At 45.9% G+C, this 26,158-nt stretch overlaps 1 protein-coding gene across 1 annotated transcript in view; it reads left to right on the forward strand.

Annotated features, from left to right (window-relative positions):
* DNAH8 (dynein axonemal heavy chain 8) overlaps positions 1-26,158 on the forward strand; it is a 418,964-nt gene that overhangs the window by 249,293 nt on the left and 143,513 nt on the right. Inside the window, exons 49-63 of the mRNA XM_073556422.1 lie at positions 195-356; positions 2,099-2,345; positions 2,714-2,955; positions 3,072-3,212; positions 8,979-9,216; positions 11,095-11,237; positions 11,505-11,639; positions 12,413-12,535; positions 14,446-14,659; positions 16,131-16,240; positions 16,406-16,569; positions 17,630-17,819; positions 17,913-18,035; positions 18,457-18,587; positions 20,415-20,568. Of these exons, the coding sequence (XP_073412523.1) occupies positions 195-356; positions 2,099-2,345; positions 2,714-2,955; positions 3,072-3,212; positions 8,979-9,216; positions 11,095-11,237; positions 11,505-11,639; positions 12,413-12,535; positions 14,446-14,659; positions 16,131-16,240; positions 16,406-16,569; positions 17,630-17,819; positions 17,913-18,035; positions 18,457-18,587; positions 20,415-20,568 (2,517 nt within the window). The remainder of the gene's footprint in view (positions 1-194; positions 357-2,098; positions 2,346-2,713; positions 2,956-3,071; positions 3,213-8,978; positions 9,217-11,094; positions 11,238-11,504; positions 11,640-12,412; positions 12,536-14,445; positions 14,660-16,130; positions 16,241-16,405; positions 16,570-17,629; positions 17,820-17,912; positions 18,036-18,456; positions 18,588-20,414; positions 20,569-26,158) is intronic.

A 26,158-nucleotide genomic window follows, 5' to 3' on the forward strand; every position in this document is an offset into this window, starting at 1 on the left:
TCCAAACCTAGTGATTGGCTGCAGCGATGACGTGCGCTGTAGTGTTCCCTGCAGACAAAGAGCTGGAGCAGAGTCAGAGGGGCATCGCTGCTATAGTGGGGGGCAACTATAAGCTTATTGTACTATTTTATCAGGGACAAGACATTGGGATTACAATGTGAATTATTGTAAAATCCCTTTCACTTTCCTCCCAGGTTAAAGAAGATGAACCTCTCTTCCACGGTCTGATCAATGACCTTTTTCCCGGCTTCCAGTCAGACAGCAATTCATGCATCGATCTTCAGAATTCTGTTTCAAATCAAGTGGCAATATCTGGACTCATAAATCACCCGCCCTGGAACCATAAACTAATCCAGGTACTGAACCGAAGGCTTTCATTTCAAGTTGTGATATTTAAAGGAGTTGTCTACTCCCGGACAGCCCCAGCTTAATCGATCCAGGACCGAAATTAAAATGACAGCAGTGTCTACCGGGCTCCTGCAGTGTCGGCGCCGCTGTGCCCTGCCGTCACATGACATTGTTGTCACTTGTCGGCTGCACTCAATGATCGGCTGCACCTCAGCTGGCAAGTGGCCACTTGTTGGCTGCAGCCGACATGTCACAAACCAATGTCATGTCAATGTCAGGAACAGTGGTGCCGACATTACTGGAATGGCGCCGCTGCAAGAGGGGAGTAGAAGCTATTTTACTTTAATTTGGGTCCTGCATTGATTAAGCTGTATTATCAGGGAGTGGACAGTCCCTTTTATCTCCTTCCCTCCGCTCTCAATGTTTGCTTGTGCACTTCCAGTTTTTCTTTTTCCAAGAGTCATAACTTTTTTATTTTCTGTCTCCATAGCTGAATAGGGGCTTGTTTTTTGCACGACAAATAGTAGTTTTGAATGGCACCATTCATTTTACCATAAAATGTATTGAAAAAGAGGGAAAATATTTCAAAGTCTGGTGAAATGTTAAAGAAAGCTTAATTCCACCATTGTTTTTTGGATCGTGTTTTACTTTGTTCATTGCTGAGTAAAGATGACCTGGAGACTAGAGATGACCGAATCTGATTTTGACATATTGGAGCCACGTTCAAGCAATATTCGTGCCGAATGTTTGTCTTATGATCGGTTCCGAACATATTCAGTAATTTCTACTCCCATTGACTCTAATGATGTTCGGCTGCAAAAACAATATTCGATGCCGATAGTATTCGGAACCGAATCCGAACAAATTCGTTCATCTCTACTGGAGACCTTATTCTCAAGGTCAGTATGATTTGAGTGAGCAAAACCTATATTTATATTTTCCCCTTGATGGATTTGCAGGGGCAAAGGGCATCTCGAACAGCTCGCCGCCAGTTTGTGCCACTTTATTGCCACCAAAGGGTTAAACAGCAGTGATCAGCGCCTGCTCCAGTCACTGCTGTAGCATCGGGTGCTGGCTGTATAATACTAATACGCCGTGGACACGTGCCATACATGTCCGCCGACTGTCGGGAGGGGAGTTAAAGGGGTATTCCATTAGAAATTATTATCCATAGGATGGGTGATAACTTGTAGAACGGTGTTTGTCAAACCACTGGGACTCCCATTAATTCCAAGAACAGGGCTCTGAACTGCCTCATTACATTAGACTGGGGGCCGTGCATGTGTGTCAGCTCTGCTTTCATTGTCGTTGGAACTGCTAAAGGGATGAGAGCCGTGCCCAGCTTTTTCTTGATGTCCAATAGAGAAAGAATTGAGCCGTGACACATTGGTGGCCACTAATCCAATCCAACGGTGCATTTGGAAGTTCTCACCTTTTGGTAATCGGACCCCTCTAAGTCTTCACCCATCTTTGATCAGACACCTTACCAAAGTGCTCCATGTTAATGATGAGAATGAGCCTTTATTCCATGCACTATATTGATGGTGTCCCTAGGATGTGCAGTCAGCCTACGGCTGTTGTATGTTCCATGTCGTGGGGTGATTGAGATCTGTTGCCAGCACCTTGTGCCAGCAGGAACTTCTACAATGCCATACCCTCGGAAAAAAGTGTGCAAGAAATATGTGGGATTATCTGACCAGAATGGCGTCAGGCATATGAGTCAAGCATCTGGTAATTTATTGTCTTACAGCTGTTCGAAGCCTCTGAAGCGCGTCACGGCCTAATGACGCTTGGCCCAAGTGGTTCTGGAAAGTCCTCACTTATTACGGTGCTCATGAAAGCCCTGACAGAGGGTGGGCTTCCACATCGTGAGCTGCGCATCAACCCGAAGGCCATTACGGCCCCTCAGATGTTTGGACAAGTGAACACAGCAACCAATGACTGGAAGGATGGAATATTCTCTGCCTTGTGGAGGAAGACGCTGAAAATAAAAAAAGGTATCAGCACATTTCCCTTCTTTTATACACTAGAATGATTAAGAAGATTGACTTGTTTTTTCTTAAATGCGTTTATGTTCGGTTACAACTTTGTACTTTTTGTATTGGGATTTCATAATAAATTTTGAAGTGTTTGTCTTCTACATCCTCTATGTATCACTGACAATGACAGAAATCCAAACGAGCGCCAGTGATTTGTCTGTGAGCTCGTCTCTTGTCTGTAACTCTTACCTCTCTTCTGCTCAGTCATCTTCTAAGCTGAATTATGTCCCCAAAGCTGAATTTATTAACTAAAAAACTTGGATGTTGTGAATCTTGTATGTTTTCCTTTTTATCTTTTTGTTTGGAAACTTATTGCTTACTCTTAGGTGAAAACGTCTGGATTGTCCTGGATGGTCCTGTAGATCCCATATGGATTGAGAACCTGAATTCCGTGTTGGATGATGAGAAAACGCTCACATTGGCAAACAGCGACCGTATCCCAATGTCTCCATGCTGCAGGCTGCTATTTGAGGTGGATAGCATAGTGAATGCGTCACCAGGAACAGTGTCTCGGGTGGGCATTGTCCTCCTTAGCTCTTCAGTCCTCCCCTGGAGGCCGGTATTACAGGTACAGTTACCCAGCCTTCATCAGGTCCCCTGCAATATATGTTTGGCGCAATGCAGAGGAGACTGCAATTTTTACTAATAATTACTTACTGATTTATGTCTTCTTTCATTCCACAGGCTTGGCTAAAGAAACTTCCTGCCGAAGAGAGAGATATTTTCCAAGGCTTGTATGATGAAGTCTTTCAGGATTCGTATACATTCATGAATCTGAAACTTCATCCAAAAATGCAGCTTCTGGAGAACAATTATATCACGCAGGTGAATGTCTGCCCGCTCTTATTCTGATCACCTCCTTCCACTCTTCTACATCTCCATGCCATCTATGTCAGGTGGTGTCTGTGCCATATATGTCAGGTGGTGTCTATGCCATCTATGTCAGGTGGTGTCTGTGCCATATATGTCAGGTGGTGTCTATGCCATGTATGTCAGGTGGTGTCTAGGCCATCTATGTCAGGTGGTGTCTGTGCCATCTATGTCAGGTGGAGTCTATGCCATCCATGTCAGGTGGTGTCTATGCCATTTATGTCAGGTGGTGTCTGTGCCATCTATATCAGGTGGTGTCTGTGCCATCTATGTCAGGTGGTGTCTATGCCATCTATGTCAGGTGGTGTCTATGCCATCTATGTTAGTTGGTGTCTATGCCATCTATGTCAGGTGGTGTCTGTGCCATTTATGTCAGGTGATGTCTATGCCATCTATGTCAGGTGGTGTCTGTGCCATCTATGTCAGGTGGTGTATATGCCATCTATATCAGGTGGTGTCTATGTCAGGTGGTGTCTATGCCATTTATGTCAGGTGGTGTCTATGTCAGATGGTGTCTATGCCATCTATGTCAGGTGGTGTCTATGTCAGGTGGTGTCTATGCCACTTATGTCAGGTAGTGTCTATGCAATTTATGTCAGGTGGTGTCTGTGCCATTTGTCAGGTGGTGTCTGTGCCATCTATGTCAGGTGGTGTCTGTGCCATCTATGTCAGGTGGTGTCTATGTCAGGTTGTGTCTACACCATCTATGTCAGGTGGTGTCTATGTCAGGTTGTGTCTACACCATCTCTATCAGGTGGTGTCTATGCCATCTATGTCAGGTGGTGTCTGTGCGATTTATGTCAGGTGGTGTCTATGCCATCTATGTCAGGTTGTGTCTACGTCAGGTTGTGTCTACACCATCTATGTCAGGTGGTGTCTATGTCAGGTTGTGTCTACACCATCTCTATCAGGTTGTGTCTATGCCATCTATGTCAGGTGGTGTCTGTGCCATCTAAGTCAGGTGGTGTCTGTGCCATCTATGTCAGGTCGTCTCTATGCAATCTATGACAGGTGGTGTCTGTGCCATTTGTGTCAGGTGGTGTCTTCGCCATCTATGTCAGGTGGTGTCTATGTCAGGTGGTGTCTGTGCCATTTGTGTCAGGTGATGTCTACGCCATCTATGTCAGGTGGTGTCTATGTCAGGTTGTTTCTACACCAATCTATGTCAGGTGGTGTCTATTTCATCTCTGTCAGGTGGTGTCTGTGCCATCTATGTCATGTGGTGTATATGCCATCTAGGTCAGGTGGTGTCTACGCCATCTATTTCAGGTGGGGTCTATGTCAGGTGGTGTCTGTGACATTTGTGTCAGGTGGTGTCTGTGCCATCTATGTCAGGTGGTGTCTATGTCAGGTTGTTTCTACGCCAATCTATGTGAGGTGGTGTCTACACCATCTCTGTCAGGTGGTGTCTATACCATCTATGTCAGGTGGTGTCTATGCCATCTATGTCAGGTGGTGTCTGTGCCATCTATGTCAGGTGGTGTCTGTGCCATCTATGTCAGGTGGTGTCTGTGCCATTTATGTCAAGTGGTGTCTATGCCATCTATGTCAGGTGGTGTCTGTGCCATCTATGTCAGGTGGTGTCTGTGCCATCTATGTCAGGTGGTGTCTGTGCCATTTATGTCAGGTGGTGTCTGTGCCATTTATGTCATGTGGTGTCTATGCCATCTATGTCAGGTGGTGTCTGTGCCATCTATGTCAGGTGGTGTCTATGCCATGTATGTCAGCTGGTGTCTATGCCATGTATGTCAGGTGATGTCTATGTCAGGTGGTGTCTATGCCATTTATGTCACTTGGTGTCTATGCCATTTATGTCAGGTGGTGTCTATGTCAGGTGGTGTCTGTGCCATCTAAGTCAGGTGGTGTCTGTGCCATCTATGTCAATTGGTGTCTGTGCCATCTATGTCAGGTGGTGTCCGTGCCATGTATGTCAGGTGGTGTCTGTGCCATCTGTCAGGTGGTGTCTGTTTCATCTATGTCAGGTGGTGTCTGTCATGTGGTGTCTGTGCCATCTATGTCAGGTGGTGTCTGTGCCATCTATGTCAGGTGGTGTCTATGCCATCTATGTCAGGTGGTGTCTATGCCATCTATGTCAGGTGATGTCTAGGCCATCTATGTCAGGTGATGTCTATGCCATCTATGTCAGGTGATGTCTATGCCATATATGTCAGGTGATGTCTATGCCATCTATGTCAGGTGATGTCTATGCCATCTATGTCAGTTGGTGTCTATGCCATCTGTCATGTGGTGTCTAGGCCATCTATGTCAGGTGGTGTCTATGCCATCTATGTCTGGTGTCTATGCCATCTATGTCATGTGGTGTCTATGGCATCTATGTCAGTTGGTGTCTATGCCATCTGTCAGGTGGTGTCTATGCCATCTATGTCAGGTGGTGTCTATGCCATCTATGTCAGGTAGTGTCTATGCCATCTATGTCAGGTGGTGTCTATGCCATCTTTGTCAGGTGGTGTCTATGCCTTCTATGTCAGGTGGTGTCTATGCCATCTTTGTCAGGTGGTGTCTATGCCATCTATGTCAGGTGGTGTCTGTGCCATCTATGTCAGGTGGTGTATATGCCATCTATATCAGGTGGTGTCTATGTCAGGTGGTGTCTATGCCATTTATGTCAGGTGGTGTCTATGTCAGATGGTGTCTATGCCATCTATGTCAGGTGGTGTCTATGTCAGGTGGTGTCTATGCCACTTATGTCAGGTGGTGTCTATGCAATTTATGTCAGGTGGTGTCTGTGCCATTTGTCAGGTGGTGTCTGTGCCATCTATGTCAGGTGGTGTCTGTGCCATCTATGTCAGGTGGTGTCTATGTCAGGTTGTGTCTACACCATCTATGTCAGGTGGTGTCTATGTCAGGTTGTGTCTACACCATCTCTATCAGGTGGTGTCTATGCCATCTATGTCAGGTGGTGTCTGTGCGATTTATGTCAGGTGGTGTCTATGCCATCTATGTCAGGTGGTGTCTATGTCAGGTTGTGTCTACACCATCTATGTCAGGTGGTGTCTATGTCAGGTTGTGTCTACACCATCTCTATCAGGTGGTGTCTATGCCATCTATGTCAGGTGGTGTCTGTGCGATTTATGTCAGGTGGTGTCTATGCCATCTATGTCAGGTGGTGTCTGTGCCATCTAAGTCAGGTGGTGTCTGTGCCATCTATGTCAGGTGGTCTCTATGCAATCTATGACAGGTGGTGTCTGTGCCATTTGTGTCAGGTGGTGTCTTCGCCATCTATGTCAGGTGGTGTCTATGTCAGGTTGTGTCTGTGCCATTTGTGTCAGGTGATGTCTACACCATCTATGTCAGGTGGTGTCTATGTCAGGTTGTTTCTACGCCAATCTATGTCAGGTGGTGTCTATTTCATCTCTGTCAGGTGGTGTCTGTGCCATCTATGTCATGTGGTGTATATGCCATCTAGGTCAGGTGGTGTCTACGCCATCTATTTCAGGTGGTGTCTATGTCAGGTGGTGTCTGTGCCATTTGTGTCAGGTGGTGTCTGTGCCATCTATGTTAGGTGGTGTCTATGTCAGGTTGTTTCTACGCCAATCTATGTGAGGTGGTGTCTACACCATCTCTGTCAGGTGGTGTCTATACCATCTATGTCAGGTGGTGTCTATGCCATCTATGTCAGGAGGTGTCTGTGCCATCTATGTCAGGTGCTGTCTGTGCCATCTATGTCAGGTGGTGTCTGTGCCATTTATGTCAAGTGGTGTCTATGCCATCTATGTCAGGTGGTGTCTGTGCCATCTATGTCAGGTGGTGTCTGTGCCATCTATGTCAGGTGGTGTCTGTGCCATTTATGTCAGGTGGTGTCTGTGCCATTTATGTCAGGTGGTGTCTATGCCATCTATGTCAGGTGGTGTCTGTGCCATCTATGTCAGGTGGTGTCTATGCCATGTATGTCAGGTGATGTCTATGTCAGGTGGTGTCTATGCCATTTATGTCACTTGGTGTCTATGCCATTTATGTCAGGTGGTGTCTATGTCAGGTGGTGTCTATGCCATCTATGTCAGGCAGGTGGTGTCTGTGCCATCTATGTCAGGTGGTATCTGTGCCATCTATGTCAGGTGGTGTCTGTGCCATCTATGTCAGGTGGTGTCTGTGCCATCTATGTCAGGTGGTGTCTATGCCATGTATGTCAGGTGGTGTCTATGCCAGGTGGTGTCTATGCTATTTATGTCACTTGGTGTCTATGCCATTTATGTCACTTGGTGTCTATGCCATTTATGTCAGGTGGTGTCTATGTCAGGTGGTGTCTGTGCCATCTAAGTCAGGTGGTGTCTGTGCCATCTATGTCAGTTGGTGTCTGTGCCATCTATGTCAGGTGGTGTCTGTGCCATCTGTCAGGTGGTGTCTGTTTCATCTATGTCAGGTGGTGTCTGTCATGTGGTGTCTGTGCCATCTATGTCAGGTGGTGTCTATGCCATCTTTGTCAGGTGCTGTCTATGCCATCTATGTCAGGTGGTGTCTGAGCCATCTGTGCCTGGTGGTGTCTATGCCATCTATGTCAGGTGGTGTCTGTGCCATCTGTGTCTGGTGGTGTCTATGCCATCTATGTCAGGTGGAGTCTATGCCATCCATGTCAGGTGGTGTCTATGCCATCTATGTCAGGTGGAGTCTATGCCATCTATGTCAGGTTGAGTCTATGCCATCTATGTCAGGTGGTGTCTATGCCATCTATGTCAGGTGGAGTCTATGCCATCTATGTCAGGTGGTGTCTATGCCATCTTTGTCAGGTGGTGTCTATGCCATCTTTGTCAGGTGGTGTCTATGCCATCTATGTCAGGTGGTGTCTATGCCATCTATGTCAGGTGGTGTCTATGCCATCTATGTCAGGTGGCAGCAAGGATTTATTATTTTATGAGATTGGATTATTCAGGTAGGTACTATGCCAGATGTTTTCTCCTCACACGAATTCTCTTCTTTGTTTCCTTTGGATTATTGTTTTACCTAATTGCTTATACCCCAATGTTCAGTGTGTATAGAATAATTTATTCAAGTATACAATCAGTTAGTTTCGAACTACTCATTGTTCATGATCATTGCGTTGTGGCAATGGATGGATGACCGGGCGATATGTCCAGAACATTCCATTATTGTGCATAAAATCGTTCAGGTGGAAAAAAATAATTGTTTCTCATTCGTTGATTGCAAAATGTAAACGGAAATTTGTTTAAACCAGAAAAGCACTTTGATAAGATGCAAACATTTTGTGCAACTTCAGGTTGAGGAAAATTTTTTAGACTTTTGTCATTTTCGCACCCAACTCCAACAAAATGGGTGAAGCTTAGGTGGAAGTGTGACGCTACAGCTCGTCTGATTCATGGCGAACAGCAGTGTTCATTACCCCAGAAATCTTACTCCAGTCCTAAACTGGACTTTTCAGATGCTCCTGATTCATTAAGACTCGTGCACTCATGCATTCATGTGCACGTGCCCCTTCCTCAAGTCTGGCGGGAACAACAATGGTCTTCAATACTCAGGGCCATAGTATATTGGTCGGATCAGATAATGATTCTGAGACTTCCTCCCAGAAGAGAGGGTGAAGACGCTGTGTGCAGTTCTGCCACACACAAAAAGCACAAAAAAGAAATAAATAAAAAGTGGACTTATTTTCAAGTGCATCACGTTTGTGTGTTTCCTTTTTTTCTAATGCCCCTTCAGCTACTCCTTGTCACCTGTGTGAACATGCATCTTGTTTTCCTCCCGCAGTCCATTAATATCTTGCAGGGCTGTATGCCTACAACAGCTGAGAACAGCGTGACAGACCATGGCCGTCTTCACAGACTCTTCATCTTCGCCTTGATGTGGAGTTTAGGGGCTCTTCTTGAACAGGACTGTCGTGATCGCTTTGAGGCCTTCCTTAGAAACCATAAATGCAAGTTGGACTTACCAGAAGCAGACATAGAGGCTCGACAGTCAATGTTTGACTTCCTAGTAGATGAAAATGGTAAGCTGCGCTGCTTATTTAATCCCTGGGGAATCTATGTCAGGTGGTGTCTGTGCTATCTATGTCAGGTGGTGTCTATGCCATCTGTGTCAGGTGGTGTCTATGTCAGGTGGTGTCTGTGCCATCTATGTCAGGTGGTGTCTATGCCATCTATGCCAGGTGGTGTCTGTGCCATCTATGTCAGGTGGTGTCTGTGCCATCTATGTCAGGTGGTGTCTGTACCATCTATGTCAGGTGGTGTCTATGCCATCTATACCAGGTGGTGTCTATGTCAGGTGGTGTCTGTGCCATCTATGCCAGGTGATGTCTGTGCCATCTATGTCAGGTGGTGTCTATGTCAGGTGGTGTCTGTGCCATCTATGCCAGGTGATGTCTGTGCCATCTATGTCAGGTGGTGTGTATGTCAGGTGGTGTCTATGCCATCTATGTCACATGGTGTCTATGCCATCTATGTCAGGTGGTGTCTGTGCCATCTATGTCAGGTGGTGTCTATGTCAGATGGTGTCTGTGCCATCTATGTCAGGTGATGTCTATGCCATCTATGTCAGGTGGTGTCTGTGCCATCTATGTCAGGTGGTGTCTATGTCAGATGGTGTCTGTGCCATCTATGTCAGGTGATGTCTATGCCATCTATGTCAGGTGGTGTCTGTTCTATCTATGTCAGGTGGTGTCTATGTCACCTGACATAGATGGCACAGACACCACCTGACATAGACACCACCTGATAGAGATGGCATAGACACCACCTGACATAGATGGCACAGACACCACCTGACATAGACACCACCTGACATAGATGGCATAGACACCACCTGACATAGATAGCACAGACACCACCTGACATGGACACCACCTGACATGGACACCACCTGACATGGACACCACCTGACATAGATGGCACAGACACCACCTGACATAGACACCACCTGACATAGATGGCATAGACATCACCTGACATAGATGACATAGACACCACCTGACATAGATGGCATAGACACCACCTGACATAGATCCCTGGGGAATACGTCTCGCACAGTGGATCGCTGCTCTGGATTATGTTTTCTAAAGTGCCATGTGTAGTACATGTAATGAGTCAGGAGGTTCCTCTGATAGTCCTGTATCTTCGTACTGTCCTACTAAAATTGTCCTTGTGTCAGTGCATCCACTACATACATTGTTAGGCTGGTTTCACATTAGCGCATTTTCAGCGCGCGCACGGCCGGGGGTAGCTCCGCCCCCGAGCCGGCTCTCTGCCCGGCGTGCCCGCCCCTTGCTTGTAGCGCCGCCTACTAGCGGACAGCGGCGCCTGCGATCGGCGCACCCTATCTTTAGCATAGGGTGCGCAGATCGTGCGCAGGCCGTGCGCTAGTTGCGCTTTGACCTGCGCTGCGCACTTTTGACGGTGCGCCGTGCGTGCCAAAATCCGAAAAGTTTGATTTTGGCGCGCACGGCGCACCGTCAAAAGTGCGCAGCGCAGGTCAAAGCGCAACTAGCGCACGACCTGCGCACGATCTGCGCACCCTATGCTAAAGATAGGGTGCGCCGATCGCAGGCGCCGCTGTCCGCTAGTAGGCGGCGCTACAAGCAAGGGGCGGGCACGCCGGGCAGAGAGTCGGCTCGGGGGCGGAGCTACCCCCGGCCGTGCGCGCGCTGAAAATGCGCTAATGTGAAACCAGCCTTATCTTTGTTTTGTACAGCGCCTCTACTGATGGTGCAGCTCTACCTATGGTCATTATACGATAGTTATGGCTGCTTGTGCCGTCAGCTCCTCCTAGTGGTGTGATGAAATCATCTCATTCTCTATATTGACAATACAATTTGTGCTTACGGGCCAGATTTTAGGTCCTTGAGCTAATTCCCAGTCTCTTTTATTTGTAGGTGACTGGGAGCATTGGAATAAAAGAGTGCCACATTATTCCTGTCCGAGCAATAGCATTCCAGATTACTCCTCCATATTAGTACCTAATATTGAAATTGTCCGGACTCAGTTCCTGATAGACACGATTACAAAACAGCAAAAGGTAAGACGAGATGCTTTCACATAAATTCACAGACGTGTGGTAAGTTGCATTATATTAGATGTAATGATTTTGGTGACTGAAGCGTATGAGAAGCAGCCAGGATCTAAACGTCCACATTCTTATATACACGGAGTAAAGATGTCTCCCGTCTGTATAGACGTGTGAAGATTGTTCTTTGCTGACGTGCACCTCTGCCCCCGATTCCTCCTGGATGGTTTGTGTCCATGTATCCAGCTGTTGCTGACCAGATCTCATTGTGATTTTTAGGCCGTTCTACTGACTGGAGAACAGGCCACCGGGAAAACGGTGATGATAAAAGCTTACATGAAGCAATACAGCGTAGAAGCGCATGTGTCCAAATCAGTAAACTTCTCTCCAGCTACTGACCCCGCAATCTTTCAGGTATGACACATAAGAGTAAAAAAGATCGCCTACAAGTCTGATCTAACCTCCAGTATTATGACCGCCTATGCTCAGTAGTGCTGTGGTGGCTCCTGGTGCTTCTGCTGTAATATGGATGGTAAACCGTGGCTAAGTTATCATCATTTATAATACTGCTGACTTCTGAATTAATAGTTAGGCCTCAATTTCACAAATTATCCACTAAAAATCTTACCCTGAATTACTTTCTTGCAGTTGCTCTAATAATGTCATAACAATCTGTGGATGTGAATGAAAAAAATATTTTTGTAGCTAAAAGAACACTATATTTATATTTATTTAGAATAGAAAAAGTTGGAAAAAATCAGAGGCAGACCTTTGTGATTGCCGTCTCTTACCCCGATACATCTGCTCTAGGATCAGAGACATTTTACACTTGGATCATTCTCGAGGTTCTGCATTAAATGCCAGGCTCTTAGGCCGGGATCACACATGCGAGGAATACGGCCGAGTCTCGCATGTTAATACACGACACTGCCGCCGACACTCAGGATCGGAGCATGCGGCCGCATAGCAATACATGGAGCCGCACGTTCCGCTCCAGAGTGCCGGCGGCAGTGCCGGGTATTAACATGCGGGACTCGGCTGTATTCCTTGCATGTGTGATCCTGGCCTTATAGTGAAAAAAGACTGACTGCAGGGCAGATGGCGGGAAGGCGACCTGTGTATAGCACCCTCTCTGCTGTTATTTTCCTATTTATACACCGAGCTCTGTGTCTCATGTTGCTTTGTAGAGAGCAATGGAAAGCTACGTGGAGAAGCGCATAGGCAGCACATACGGCCCTTCAGGAGGTAGAAAGATGAGCGTGTTCATTGATGACATTAACCTGCCGGCTGTCAATGACTGGGGAGACCAGGTATCTTATCACAGTGCGAGCAGCATAGGAATCATTTTCTGTAACTACCGGAGTATGAATGTCATTATAAAAATTACTGATCTACTGTGAAATGCTTGGTACTGATCATTATTAATATCATCATCCTTTATGAGACTTAATCAGTTCCATAACAAGGTGAGATGAAATGAACTTTACCGCATCAACGGGCTTTTGGGCACCTCAGAATATCCTCCTGGATTCTCCTCCCTCACCACACTTGCAGTCTCAGCATATAGATTGATATAGAAAGAATGATCTTCATCCTTCAAAATCTTCAGAATTTAAAAGACCTTAAAACATTATCCGAATACATGGCAGCCAGCCAGATGCACTTGTCCAAAAAAGGATTTTACTAAACTCTCACAAATCTATTTCAATAACAACTCGTAAGATAGTGAAAGAGCTCAGCATGCAAGTTCTTGCTTGACTCTTGGCTTCGCCTGAAAGCTTCTTCCTGGGATGAACTGTATGTGCTTCTGCCCTTTTATCCTCAAAACAGATTCAAAAACTTTATTTTGACCATTTTTAGTTTAGCATGTGCAGTTTCACTTAAATATGGATATACTAAATAGGAATTGAAATACCAAAATCAGTAAGACAAGCCTCATGTACTTTGTAAGACAATAATCCTGATATCAGACTGATTCCTTGATTTATCCATCACCAGTCTTTGAGTTTGTCAAGTGGGGGATTGCTCACTGTACGTACACCAACTTACATAAAAAGGAAAGGCGTTCATTTGGTCATAACTGATTTATAGGATATGGACACCCTTGCTTCCTCGATGCAGATCTAAGCACTTTATAATTATCTTCATTAAAAATCTCCTAATTTTGTGTAATCTGTGGAGCTCTAACACATAGCTGATTGTGCTGCTGCCACTGGAAGAAGTCCAACAGCACAATGCTCCTGGCCGTGTTGGCTCTCCCTGATTTCCCCCTCACTTTTTTTAGTTTTAAAAATATTAGCAGGAAGGAAGTATCTAAATCTTAAGGTAGGGTAAAACACACAAGCTGTCGATTGGAGAAAAGCAGCGGGCGATGGGAAGGCTATAGACTGTGTACCAGGGTAAACCAAGAGAACAGCCCTCATGCCAGGGGGAGAAGAATCACTCCCTCTTCAGTATCACTGTCTGGCAGCCCAAAGGGGAATAGATTACCCATGAGCAGCAGAAGGAGAAATCACCCCATGATACATGAGTTAGAGAAGGACCTACAGACCTCCAGACGTACCATAAATTACTGGTATGGAACTATCCATTTTATGTTGCTTGGAAGGAACCATCCATCCTCTATTCCTGGAAGGGAACCATCCAGCCTGTATTCCTGGGAAGGAACCATCCAGCCTCTATTCCTGGGAGGGAACCATCCAGCCTGTAGTCCTGGAAGGGAACCATCCAGCCTGTATTCCTGGGAAGGAACCATCCAGCCTGTATTCCTGGGAGGGAACCATCTAGCCTGTATTCCTGAGAGGGAACCATCTAGCCTGTATTCCTGGGAGGGAACCATCTAGCCTGTATTCCTGGGAGGGAGCCATCTAGCCTGTATTCCTGGGAGGGAACCATCTAGCCTGTATTCCTGGGAGGGAACCATCTAGCCTGTATTCCTGGGAGGGAACCATCTAGCCTGTATTCCTGGGAGGGAACCATCTAGCCTGTATTCCTGGGAGGGAACCATCCAGCCTGAATTCCTGAGAGGGACACATCCATTCTATATTACTGGGAGACACATCTAGCCTATATGGTGATTATTCTCCTTCCTAAAAAAAGTAGCATCACGGCCCTTTAACTTACAGAATCCCACAATAGTGGTCAGATTGGAGGCAGACCGTCCCCTCCGACCTGCTTTACCTCACATATCTCTCCTAATGACATGTGCCTTTTGCTGCAGACGACCAGTGAAATAATTCGCCAACTGATAGAAATGAAAGGGATGTATAGCCTGGAGAAGCCCGGAGAATTCAAAACTATGGTGGACGTGCAGATTATCGGGGCCATGGTGCATCCAGGAGGGGGACGGAGCGATATCCCACAGCGTTTAAAGAGACACTTTATGATTTTCAGCTATACACCACCCTCCGACGCATCTATTGATAATATATTTGGTAAATCTTATTTCTATTTTCTGTGTTTTCTTCATTATTGTCTGCAGTGTCCTGGCTGAGCGCTCACTCACACTTGCGATGTAATCGGATACGTTCAGTCCAATGTTACTCTGTAGGGCAGCTGACATCTGCGATTATATTCTCATACCAATTTGGCAGCATGCTGCAACTGCATCTTGGATTTGGATCGCACGCACCCATATACGTCTATGGGTGCGTGAGAAACATCACACTGTACAGGGATGTAACCCGAGTGCAGTCTCATTTCCGCAGACACCGGCAAAGGAGGAGATGGAAAAATTACTTTGTCCACCTCTCTGCAGGTGTGCTGCGATTCCCTGATACGAGAGGATCAGAGCACAGATCACTGACACTCGGCTCCCGCTCACAGCAGAGCTGGAGCCGAGTCATTAGCATATCGCATCTGATGCTCTCGCATTGGATCTGTTACGCTAATGGCCTGATCCTTGTGTACTAAGTGTTTTAAAGTTCTCTTGTGTACATTCAGAAGCCGAAAACCTCCAGCGACCTTGTACTTGTCACAGCTGAGAGTTTGCTACAGTGTAGACAATTTCATGTGAGCTAAAAATGTCATATTGTCGTTTTTGGCATTCATATCTGTTGTCTCCATCATTCATACACGTCGCCTCCATTGTTCATACCCGTTATCTCCAGCTTTCATACCCATTGTCTCCTGCATTCATACCTGTTGTGTCCAGCATTCATACCCGTCTCCAGCATTCATACCCGTTGTGTCCAGCATTCATACCCGTTGTGTCCAGCATTCATACTCATTGCCTCCATCATTTATACCTGTAGTCTCCAGCAGTCATACCCGTCGCCTCCATCATTTATACCTGTTGTGCCCAGCATTCATACCCGTTATCTCCAGCTTTCGTACCCATTGTCTTCGGCATTCATACCTTTTGTCTCCATCATTCATATCCGACGCCTCCATCATTTATACCTGTTGTGTCCAGCATTCATAACCATCGTCTCCAGCATTTATGCCTGTTGTGTCCAGCATTTATACCTGTCGTCTCCAGCATTCATACCTGTCGTCTCCAGCATTCATACCTGTCGTCTCCAGCATTCATACCTGTCGTCTCCAGCATTCATACCTGTCATCTCCAGCATTCATACCTGTCGTGTCCAGCATTCATATCCGTCGCCTCCATCATTTATACCTGTTGTGTCCAGCATTCATATCCGTTGCCGCCATCATTTATACCTGTCGTCTCCAGCATTCATATCTGTTGTGTCCAGATTTCATATCCGTCGCCTCTATTATTTATACCTGTTGTCTCCAGCATTTATACCTGTTGACTCCAGCATTCATATCCGTCGCCTCCATCATTCATACCTGTTGTCTCCAGCATTCATATCTGTCGCCACCATCATTTATACCTGTTGCCTCCATCATTCATACCTGTCGTCTCCGTCATTTATACCTGTTGTCTTTGTTTCACAGGAACCATAGGCTGCGGACACTTTAATTCCAGTAGAAACTTTAAAAGGGAAATCTGCAATTTGGTAAAGAAACTGGTGCCGGCAAGCAGAGCTTTATGGCAAATGACAAAGGTGAGTGATGCCGAGTATCGTCTCCTATCAGAAACATGGACTGTAAGTGATACTGCACATACGTATAGTGCCCTGACTATGGGGAGCGGAGGCATCTCATAGTACCTTCATTAGAGACCGTTTTTGCCTCACCTGATGTAATACATGATGTTCATTATCCCACAGGTGAAAATGCTTCCTACACCTTCCAAATGTCACTACATCTTCAGTCTACGAGACCTTTCCCGAATTTGGCAAGGAATGTTGGCTATAAAGGCAGAGGAGTGCAGTACTGCACCCATCCTCCTCGCTCTTTTCAGGCATGAATGTCAGAGAGTTATTGCCGACAGGTAAGAAACTGATATTTATTGTTACCCTTGTGTCAGTTTATGAAGCTTCTTTTTCCATAAGTATCATTCGATATCTTTGCTGACAGCGATGGGGGAAAACTGTTCTAGGAAATGGTTTGCTGGTCTTAACAACACCCTCCAATAGATCCTTTTCCATTAGCATGGAGTGGGGTCTCAGTACATGAAGGCTCACCAGGTCTGAACAAGTGTAAAGCGAGAAACTCGCATCAATACCCGACACTACTGCCGGCACTCGGGCTGGAGTGTGCGGCTGCATAGAAATACATGCAGCGGCACTCTCCGGTCCGAGTGCCGGCGGCAGTGCCGGGTATTGTTGCGAGAGACTCTCTTGTGTTTCTCACATCACACTTGCAAGTGTGACCCCGGCCTTACAGGGGCACTCGTACATTTCAGGGGGTGCTGTGCTATGTCCTACCTTTCCTGAAGGCGCTCCATGATCTTCTCCTATTATAGGAAATCCTGTCCCAATGGGGTTTTAAGGGGGTTTTACACATAGCGATATCGCTAGCAATATCGCTAAAGCGTCACCGATTTTGTGGCACAGCAGCGATATTGCTAGCGATATCGCTACAGGTGATACTTACCTCCGACCGGTCCTCCCGCTGGCTATCGCTGATCATGTGAGATCGTTGACGTCCATTTCTTGTCGGCGGCTTCCTGCTGAGCTTCCTGCTGGCGCCGATGAGCGACGCGTGGACGCGGGCAGGAGGACGTCATCATCGCCACGTCTGAAAGGTAAGTAACGACCGCTGCTGCATCGCTGTGAGATCTGCCTGTTTGGCAGCTCACTAGCGACCATTTAGCGATGCACCAGCGATCCTGACCGGGTCGTCGTATCGTGGTCGGGATTGCTGGTGCATCGCTAAATGTAAAGGGGGTTTTACAATAAGTTCCCCAACATTCACAGCATGAAACATTGGTCAAACCTTTTAACACTTGACATTTTCCTTTTGCTTCCATTGTTGGTGATGTATAACAGAGTCATTACCATAACTGTGCAATCTGGATGTCTGCAGGAACAATTCTCCGTGTGTTTCAGGTTTGTGTGTCATGAAGACCATAGTTGGTTTAATAAATCTCTCGCACAAGTCCTACGGGAACTGGTGGATCCACACTTAGTGTCAGCAGTACAACATGATTTCTATTTTGTGGATTTTCTGAGGGAAGCACCTGAAGCTGCTGAATATGAAAAAGGCAATGTACTCGAAGCCCCAAAAGTATACGAGATGGTAATGTGATCTCTCAGAGAGCGATATCGACACCGTAAGACGTGAAGTGTGTGACTGCTGCAGCTCTGTCTCAACAGGTCACTTTTATTTCAGGTTCACGGCTTAGAAGTTTTGACTGAAAAGCTGAAGCAATTTCAAAATCTTTATAATGAGGCCGTGACGGGATCTCCGAGGGATTTGGTGTTTTTCAATGATACAGTGATGCATATTATTAGGGTAAATGGCAATGACAGCAATGTGTATTAGTGAGCCCAATGTTAGCGCTATGGGTAAGGCCAGTGTAGGGGCATTTTATTGTCCTAGTTATAACCCCCGCAGTTCTTGTGAACCCGACTTCCATCACCCTATAACCCAGAGTTTACTTCTGTCGAGCCTCAGGGATCCTGGGGCTGTAGAAGTCAGGGATACTGTCGCATACCTATGTCTCAAAGAAAAATTATATAAATTACGCCGTAATTTATATTTACCCCAAAACAGTGCTAAAAATATTACACCTTGTACCACATGAAGCACAGCCTTGTGCAGCTGTTTAGTTTTTACAGTAATAATCTCCTTCTGTGTCCATTGTGTCTTCTTCATTTTGGGCTATTGTCCTAGGATGTAAATAATTCCACTGCTGTCATTATATTTCCCACAGATTTCACGCATCCTCCGCACCCCCGGTGGGAATGCCCTGCTAATAGGAGTTAGTGGGTCAGGAAAGAAAAGCCTGTCCCGACTGGCCTCATTTATTGCAGGATATAAAACATTCCAGATTGTTCTCACAAGGTAAATTATGTCGCACGTATGAGATTACTACAGAATTGTTCAGATCAGTGGGACCTTGTTTCCATATAACAGCGTTGATAGAAGAGGTGTTCCTGTAATCTTCCAGCATTACCTGCACAGAACTTCACTGGTTTACTTTCTGATTTTCACCTGGTGCTGTACAGATGATGAAAGACTCTCACTTCCCTGCATTATAAAAACTCAGTCATGTTGTTATAGATTGTGCATAGCTTGCTGACTGTTTCCACCCATACATCGTGCAGGAACTGTAAGATTATTACTTTGTGTGAAAGTGGAGTAATACAGATCCATATGACTTCCCAACACCCTGATGCAAGCTGCTATGTGGTCCTCCATGTTATAGGGGCTTTGACTACCCCCCTTTTATTGACAAATGTTTTATCTTGATTGCTTTATTTGAAAAGATGTTCTCCTGTGCTGACTATTACTGGGCAGCAGAGAATGCAGTGTCATGGTGGCTGGAGTGACTAGTTCTGTGGCTGGTGCCAGGGCGCAGTAACCAGCACCTCTGCACTCTGCTCTCTGCACGCTCAGTATTGACTTGGGGCTGCTTCGTTGATTAATCTTCCAGTTGAGGCTATAGCTGCAAGGGATAATCTGAGTCTCTTCTACATAGAGTACATAGACAGCCAAAACACACTCAGTGTGATAGGACTGTGAATAATGCTGCACTCTGCCCCACCCTCACTCTACACCACTCTAATTCTGCACTCTGCCCCACCCTCACTCTACACCACTCTAATTCTGCACTCTGCCCCACCCTCACTCTACACCACTCTAATTCTGCACTCTGCCCCACCCTCACTCTACACCACTCTAATGCTGCACTCTGTCCCACCCTCACTCTACACCACTGTAATGCTGCACTCTGTCCCACCCTCACTCTACACCACTCTAATTCTGCACTCTGCCCCACCCTCACTCTACACCACTCTAATGCTGCACTCTGTCCCACCCTCACTCTACACCACTGTAATGCTGCACTCTGTCCCACCCTCACTCTACGCCACTCTAATGCTGCACTCTGTCCCACCCTCACTCTACACCACTCTAATGCTGCACTCGGCCCCACCCTCACTCTACACCACTCTGCCCCACCCTCACTCTATACCACTCTAATGCTGCACTCTATCCCTCCCTCACTCTACACCACTGTAATGCTGCACTCTGCCCCACCCTCACTCCATCCCACTCTAATGCTGCACTCTTTCCCACCCTCACTCTACATCACTCTAATGCTGCACACTATCCCACACTCACTCTACCGCACTCTAATGCTGCACTCTGCCCCACCCTCACTCTACACCACTCTAATGCTGCACTCTATCCCACCCTCACTCTACAGCACTCTAATGCTGCACTCTCCCCCACCCTCACTCTTCCCCACTAATGCTGCACTCTTCCCCATCCTCACTCTACACCACTCTAATGCTGCAATCTGCCCCACCCTCACTCCGTCCCACTCTAATGCTGCACTCTATCCCACCCTCACTCTACATCACTCTAATGCTACACTCTATCCCTCCCTCACTCTACACCACTCTAATGCTGCACTCTGCCTCACCGTCACCTTACACCTGTCATCTTTGTATCAGCCTTTTATCCATGCCATGGATGTGTTTTTGCAATACTTGTTCCGTGCATTCTTGGGGTAATTGTGCATCCGAACAACACAAGTGCAAACGTCCTGCAATCTTACAAGTGATTTATTATACAATGGAATCATGATACTTGTGTGTAATTAGCTGCTGACATCTCTCTCCTTCACGTGCAGCAGAAATCTGACATATCCAATCTCGTCCCCAGATCTTACGGAGTATCTAACTTGTTGGAGGATTTAAAGGTGCTTTTTAAAACAGCTGGAGCCGACGGAATAGGAATCACATTTATTTTTACAGATAATGATATTAGAGAAGAATCCTTCTTGGAATATATAAATCATATTCTTTCTTCTGGAGAGGTGAATCTCTGATCTGTACACTTAGCAGCTATGGCACCAGCATCGGATGGTTAAAGAGTAACTATACTTTCAACGTCAGTGAGACATATTAGATGTTTTTCTTAGTGTAGGTCCAGGTGCTGAGACACCAACCAGGTGTTAAACATAAGGGCGGAAGCGCTCAGCTGAGCAGTGTGTTATAGTAACCAGCTCTACTATTAGGCCAGAGTCACACTACAGCGAGATACGGCCGAGTCTCGCAGGTTAAAACCAAGCTCTGGCACCGGCACTCTGGAGCGGAGCGTGCAGCTCCATGTATTGCTGTGCGGCTGCATGCTCCGCTCCAGAGTGCCGGCGCCAGAGCTTGGTTTTAACCTGCGAGACTCGCCCGTATCTCGCTGTGTGTGATCCCGGCCTTAACTTGTAATTTTGTGAATAGCCCTTAATCCTCTATCATAAGGATGAGTGATGACTTGCAGAGTGCTGGGGGTCTGACTGCTGAGACCCCGACCGATCCAAACTACAAGGCTCAGAATTGCGCCATCTTATTATAGCGGTGATCACACACGTGCACCTCTTCTCCATTTATTCTCCCCCGTACTGATGGAGATAGCGGAGCCGCCACTCAGCTCTAACATGGACTTATCGGAGGCCTGCTCTCTGGACTGTGAGGGCTGAAGCCACTTTGGCTTTCCTCATTATCTGAAGACTAGCCCACATACTTACACGGGTTAACCCAAAATAAATTTAGCACTTTTTGGATTAGTGATAACTTTTAATGATGGAAACAGCGGCAAGTGTAAGCAAGTCTTCAGATAATGAGGAAACACAGAACCACAGTGGTGAGTCTGACGACTGCAGGTTACATGTCAATCTAAATCAAGCCGTGGGACGTTATTTTGTATTTATACTGGGAAATGATTGTTAGAGCTGCTAAGTCTTCCTGACCATTACATGTTCATGGGTTTTCCTATAAAATAATGCATGGGACTTTTCTAACTTATACATCAAGGATGTGTTCATCTACAGCACTAATAGACATTAAAGGCAATCTGTCAAACACTTACCCAGCAAAATTAACATGACTGTGTAAACCTGTAAAAGATAAGACAGTCGATCAATTTTATGATCCTGCTGCATTAGCAGCGAGAAATTGCATTTTGAAGTTCAGTCTGGAAATGTATTGGGGCATGACGATGCATTTACAGCTCCTCAGCTGCCGCTGTATTCGCGAAATACCATCACCACTTCTCCCCACCCCCAGCTGATTGACAGGTTGCATTCTCTGGTACACTGACCACTGACATGTGAATCAGCCATGGGAGGGTGCTGCTAGTTATGGAATACAGCGGAGGCTGAGGAGCTGTAAGTGCATCGTCTCACCCCAATGCACTTGCAGACTGATCTTCAAAATGTAACTTCTCACTGCTGAAGCAGCACTGTGGGGATCAACCAGCTTATCTTTTAAAGGATCTATGACAGATCCGTGAGGGTGAATCTCACCAATCCATCTGAGCCTTTCTCACATTCTTAAATGGGTAAAATTGCCAATTGTTTGTAAAAATGAGAAACTTTACAGTTTAGTTATTAGTAATCCTCTCTGTTCTCAAGAGCGGAGGGATTTAAATTGTATTTTAAGTGTACAGTCTAATGTACCGCAGTCTAGTTATTTAGGTAAGGACGATGTGAGCAGGCTCTGGGTTTTACTGCCTGCTCGCGACGCTTTGAAGATGGCCGGATCGCTGGATTCGACCAGCCTCAGTGTTCCTTGCATTGCTGTAGAGACTAAGCTGCCTTTTGCTAGTAGCTTGAGCGAGAGCACAGTCCGACCAGTGGCACAACTATGCCGCCACCTCGAACTGCCCAAAGCTGGCAAATCAGGAAGCCGGTGGCCGGGAACGGTGATCTCCTGAAGCCACATCATGATGCCACCCTCTAAACCCCTGGAAATGCCTATAAGAAAGTGCAGGGTGAGAATCTATATTATGGCCAGTATACTGTCCTCATACATGTTAGCAGGGTGTGCAATGAGACATGTAGATAAACCCCCTGTCTTCTTTAAGAAAAAGAGGCTGTAAAATTGTAACCTTCTTTTATTGATTGCAGATGTGACAGGAAAGGGTGAAACTATAGGATGCAATAACAGGAGCATTTCAGAATATATAACTGCACAGAGCATAAAAATACAGATAGTTTGCAATACACAGTACCATGAGGTAATACATAGGTACGATGAGGTAATATATAGGTACCGTGAGGTAATACATAGGTACCATGAGGTAATACATAGCTGATGATTACCTATTTAATACAACAACGTTATAAACACAGGATTATAACACCTAGATAGTGCTTACCAACTATGCTTAGAGCAGGCTGTTTAAGAAGCATGAAGAACACGAATGGTGTAGTTTCTCCTAAGACATATGGAGGAATAATGGCTGCTGTTCCCCTCACAGTGTCATAAACAAGACTATGAAGTAACAGGAACAATCCCACAATACATTGCAAATTAAACTAGAATCTATGGATTAAACGGCCAGCAGGTGGTGCTGTTACCTTACAGTATGAAATATATGAAGGATTAATACACACAAAAATGATTTTCTAGACAGCAATTATATGGCTGGACAGAACACTCCCCGCTTGACGTCAGCCGACGTCACTATTGTGTTTATTGGACGAGAACAGCAGAACGAGTTCCCCTACTGGCCTGAGGAACAATTTGGTCTCGCCTTGTTTTCCTATTTTTACTTCCACCTTACGTACGATTCCATCCTTACTTGGGAATGTCTGGGTAATGAGACCATTCATTTCTTCAAGACTGACAGTCTTTCATTAGTACTATATCGCCAGGCTGGAGGTTAGGCCTGCTGGTTTGCCACTTTCTCCTCTGTTGCAGAGTAGGCAGGTACTGTTTTTTCCACTTGTCCCAAAAGGCATTGGAGAGACTCTGTACTTGTCTCCATCGACTTCTGTAACGGTCTTTAACATTAAATTCTCCAGGTGGAGAGCAATTAGGGTCGGTCTTCTGCGTAAGCAGCAGGGCTGGGGTGAGAACAGTTGGGTCATCAGGATCACTGGAAACTGGAGTCAACGGTCTGGCGTTTATGATGGCTGACACTTCGGCCATGAATGTTGTCAAGCTTTCGTGTGTCAGTCTTGCAGATCCTTCCTGAGGATTCTCCTTGCGACACCTATCATTCTCTCCCATACACCTCCCATATGTGAAGAATGTGGTGGGTTAAAAGTCCAAGTACACCCATGTACACTTAGGTATTTTTCTACATCCTTCATATCCAAGTTGGAAGAGAGTTGCAGTTCTCTTGCTGCTTCGAGTTTCCTCAGAACACTATCCTTTGGTATTGGTCGTTGACTGGCCAAACAGTCGACCTCTTTGGCACAGTTCTCCCGCCGTACAGCCCGGACAACCATACTCTCCAACTGCTCTAGCTGTAGAGCTGTGTGGACGTGTTTAACATGGTGCCAGTGGTCCTCAAAGTCTTGAAGTGTAGGTGCTAACTCTGCATGACCGTTCTTACATATTTTCTCCATGAAGGTAAAGAAATGGTATTTCATCTCTGGTTTATTATGGAAGCTGTGCATGAGGGAGACAAAGTGTTTGTAAACTTGTTCTCTGTTGTTAGGCAAACGTTGTCTTGAGGCTTGAAGGGTAGAGATGCAATCCAGCTCTTCGTTTTGTCCTGCACCATTCCTTGCTCCATCATCTCTAGGAACAGTCTATCTTCAAATGACATTGCTGTACTATTATCTTCTTTGGTCTTGCGGAAGACCGTACACCCAAGGTGATCTTGGTCGCAATTCTGAATGCAATCATCATTGGCACGACTCGCTAAGATACTTGGTGCTGAAGTGCTGTGTAGCAACTCCTTTATGAAGTAGTGATTTTCACATGGTTGAAGGAGAGATGGACGTCCATTCTCGAGAGTCCTGGTAAACATGTTGTTAACCACTGTCGGTTTGTCGGATGCACCTCCTAAACAGACTTCTCCTACAATGACCCACCCAAGGTCGAGTCTCTGAGCATATGGAGCATTGTGCGTGCCATTGATCTGTTGTCTAACCTTGTGAACTTGTAGAATATCTCTCCCTAGGAGCAAGATTATTTGAGCCTCTGGGTCAAGGTTAGGAATCAGGCGTTCTATACGCTTCAGATGAGAATGATACGATGCCACTTCAGGCGTAGGTATCTCTGACCTGTTGTCCAGTAATCTGGTTACATTCCAATATGGTTGGTAAGGGCAGACGCATTTGGCCATCTATAGACTCGACTACGTAGCCTGTTGCTCTCCTACCAGCTGTCTCTACTATACCGGCACAAGTTTTCAAAGAGTAGGGGGCACTGGGTCCTCTGACGTTAAAGCAATCAAAGAAGGCAGACTTGGCTAATGACCTGTTACTCTGATCATCTAAAATCGCGTATACTTTGATGGCTTTGTCCTTTTCGTCTGCCGGGTAGACTCTCACTAGGGAAATTTTAGAGCAGGACTTGCTTCCTATGAGATTTCTACAAACTTCTGTACACTTAGAAGTAATGGTTGGAGTGTCAGTATTTGAGTCATTCAGCTCCCCGCTATGCTCTTGGGGCAAAGCATCCGATGGTGGTCCAGGGGGTAGAACTGAGTTATGTTCGGTGCTGTCACATTCGGTACACCTTGCACTAACCTCACAGTCCCTGGCGAAGTGGGATGTTGAAGAGCAGCATTTGTAGCAGATGCGGTTCTCCTTAAGGAAGGCCTTCCTTTCTTCCAATGACTTTTCTCTGAAAGCTCTGCACTTAAGTAAGGAATGTGGCTTCTTGTGTAAGCGACACTGCCTGCTTGGGTCCTTGGATTTGTCTTGTTGACCGGAGCTGAATTCTTTGCGAACTGAACCTGTGGAAGAAATGTTAGTTTTGTGGACCTCTACAGTTGTTCTACGAGGTTTACTAACAGAGTTATTGGCACATGACAGCATGAAATCAAAGCTAGGATCATTTCTAATTTTTGCTTGTTCTGAGACAAAATCTACAAACACATTGAATGGAGAAAATGGTCCATTGTAAGTCTGTTTATACCTAGAACCATATGTAACCCATTTGTCTTGCAGGTTATATGGGAGTTTTTGAACTATGGGGTTCACACCTCTAGCAGTGTCGAGATATGTCAACCCCACAAGATCTCCATCTGCTTTTGCTACACACAACTCCATTAACAAGTCAGTTAATGTTCTGAGCTTTGAATAATCCTTGTTCGCTATTCTAGGAAAGTCCTCTATTCTTTTAAACAAGGCACTTTCTATAACCTCTGCTGAGCCATAGCATTCATCAAGTCTATTCCAGATTCTTTTGAGGCCGACATCTGGATAATTTACATTAATGTCTCTGATTCTCTTTGCGTGTTCGGCAGACTCACTTCCTAGCCATTTTACCAAGAGATCCGCTTCTTCACTACATGATAGACCTATGTCTCTTATGGTATTTTTGAAGGAGGCTCGCCAAGCCCTGTAGCTTTCAGCACGATCACTGAACTTTACAAGTCCCTTAGTGACCAACTCACGTCGAGCAAGGAACTTGGCAAAGTCCATCGTGGCTTGATTGGCACTGATGCCA

The sequence above is a fragment of the Dendrobates tinctorius genome, unplaced genomic scaffold (genome assembly GCF_039654945.1).
Source record: "Dendrobates tinctorius isolate UK_male_01 unplaced genomic scaffold, ASM3965494v1 ptg000232l, whole genome shotgun sequence".
In the NCBI taxonomy this organism is placed as follows: domain Eukaryota; kingdom Metazoa; phylum Chordata; class Amphibia; order Anura; family Dendrobatidae; genus Dendrobates; species Dendrobates tinctorius.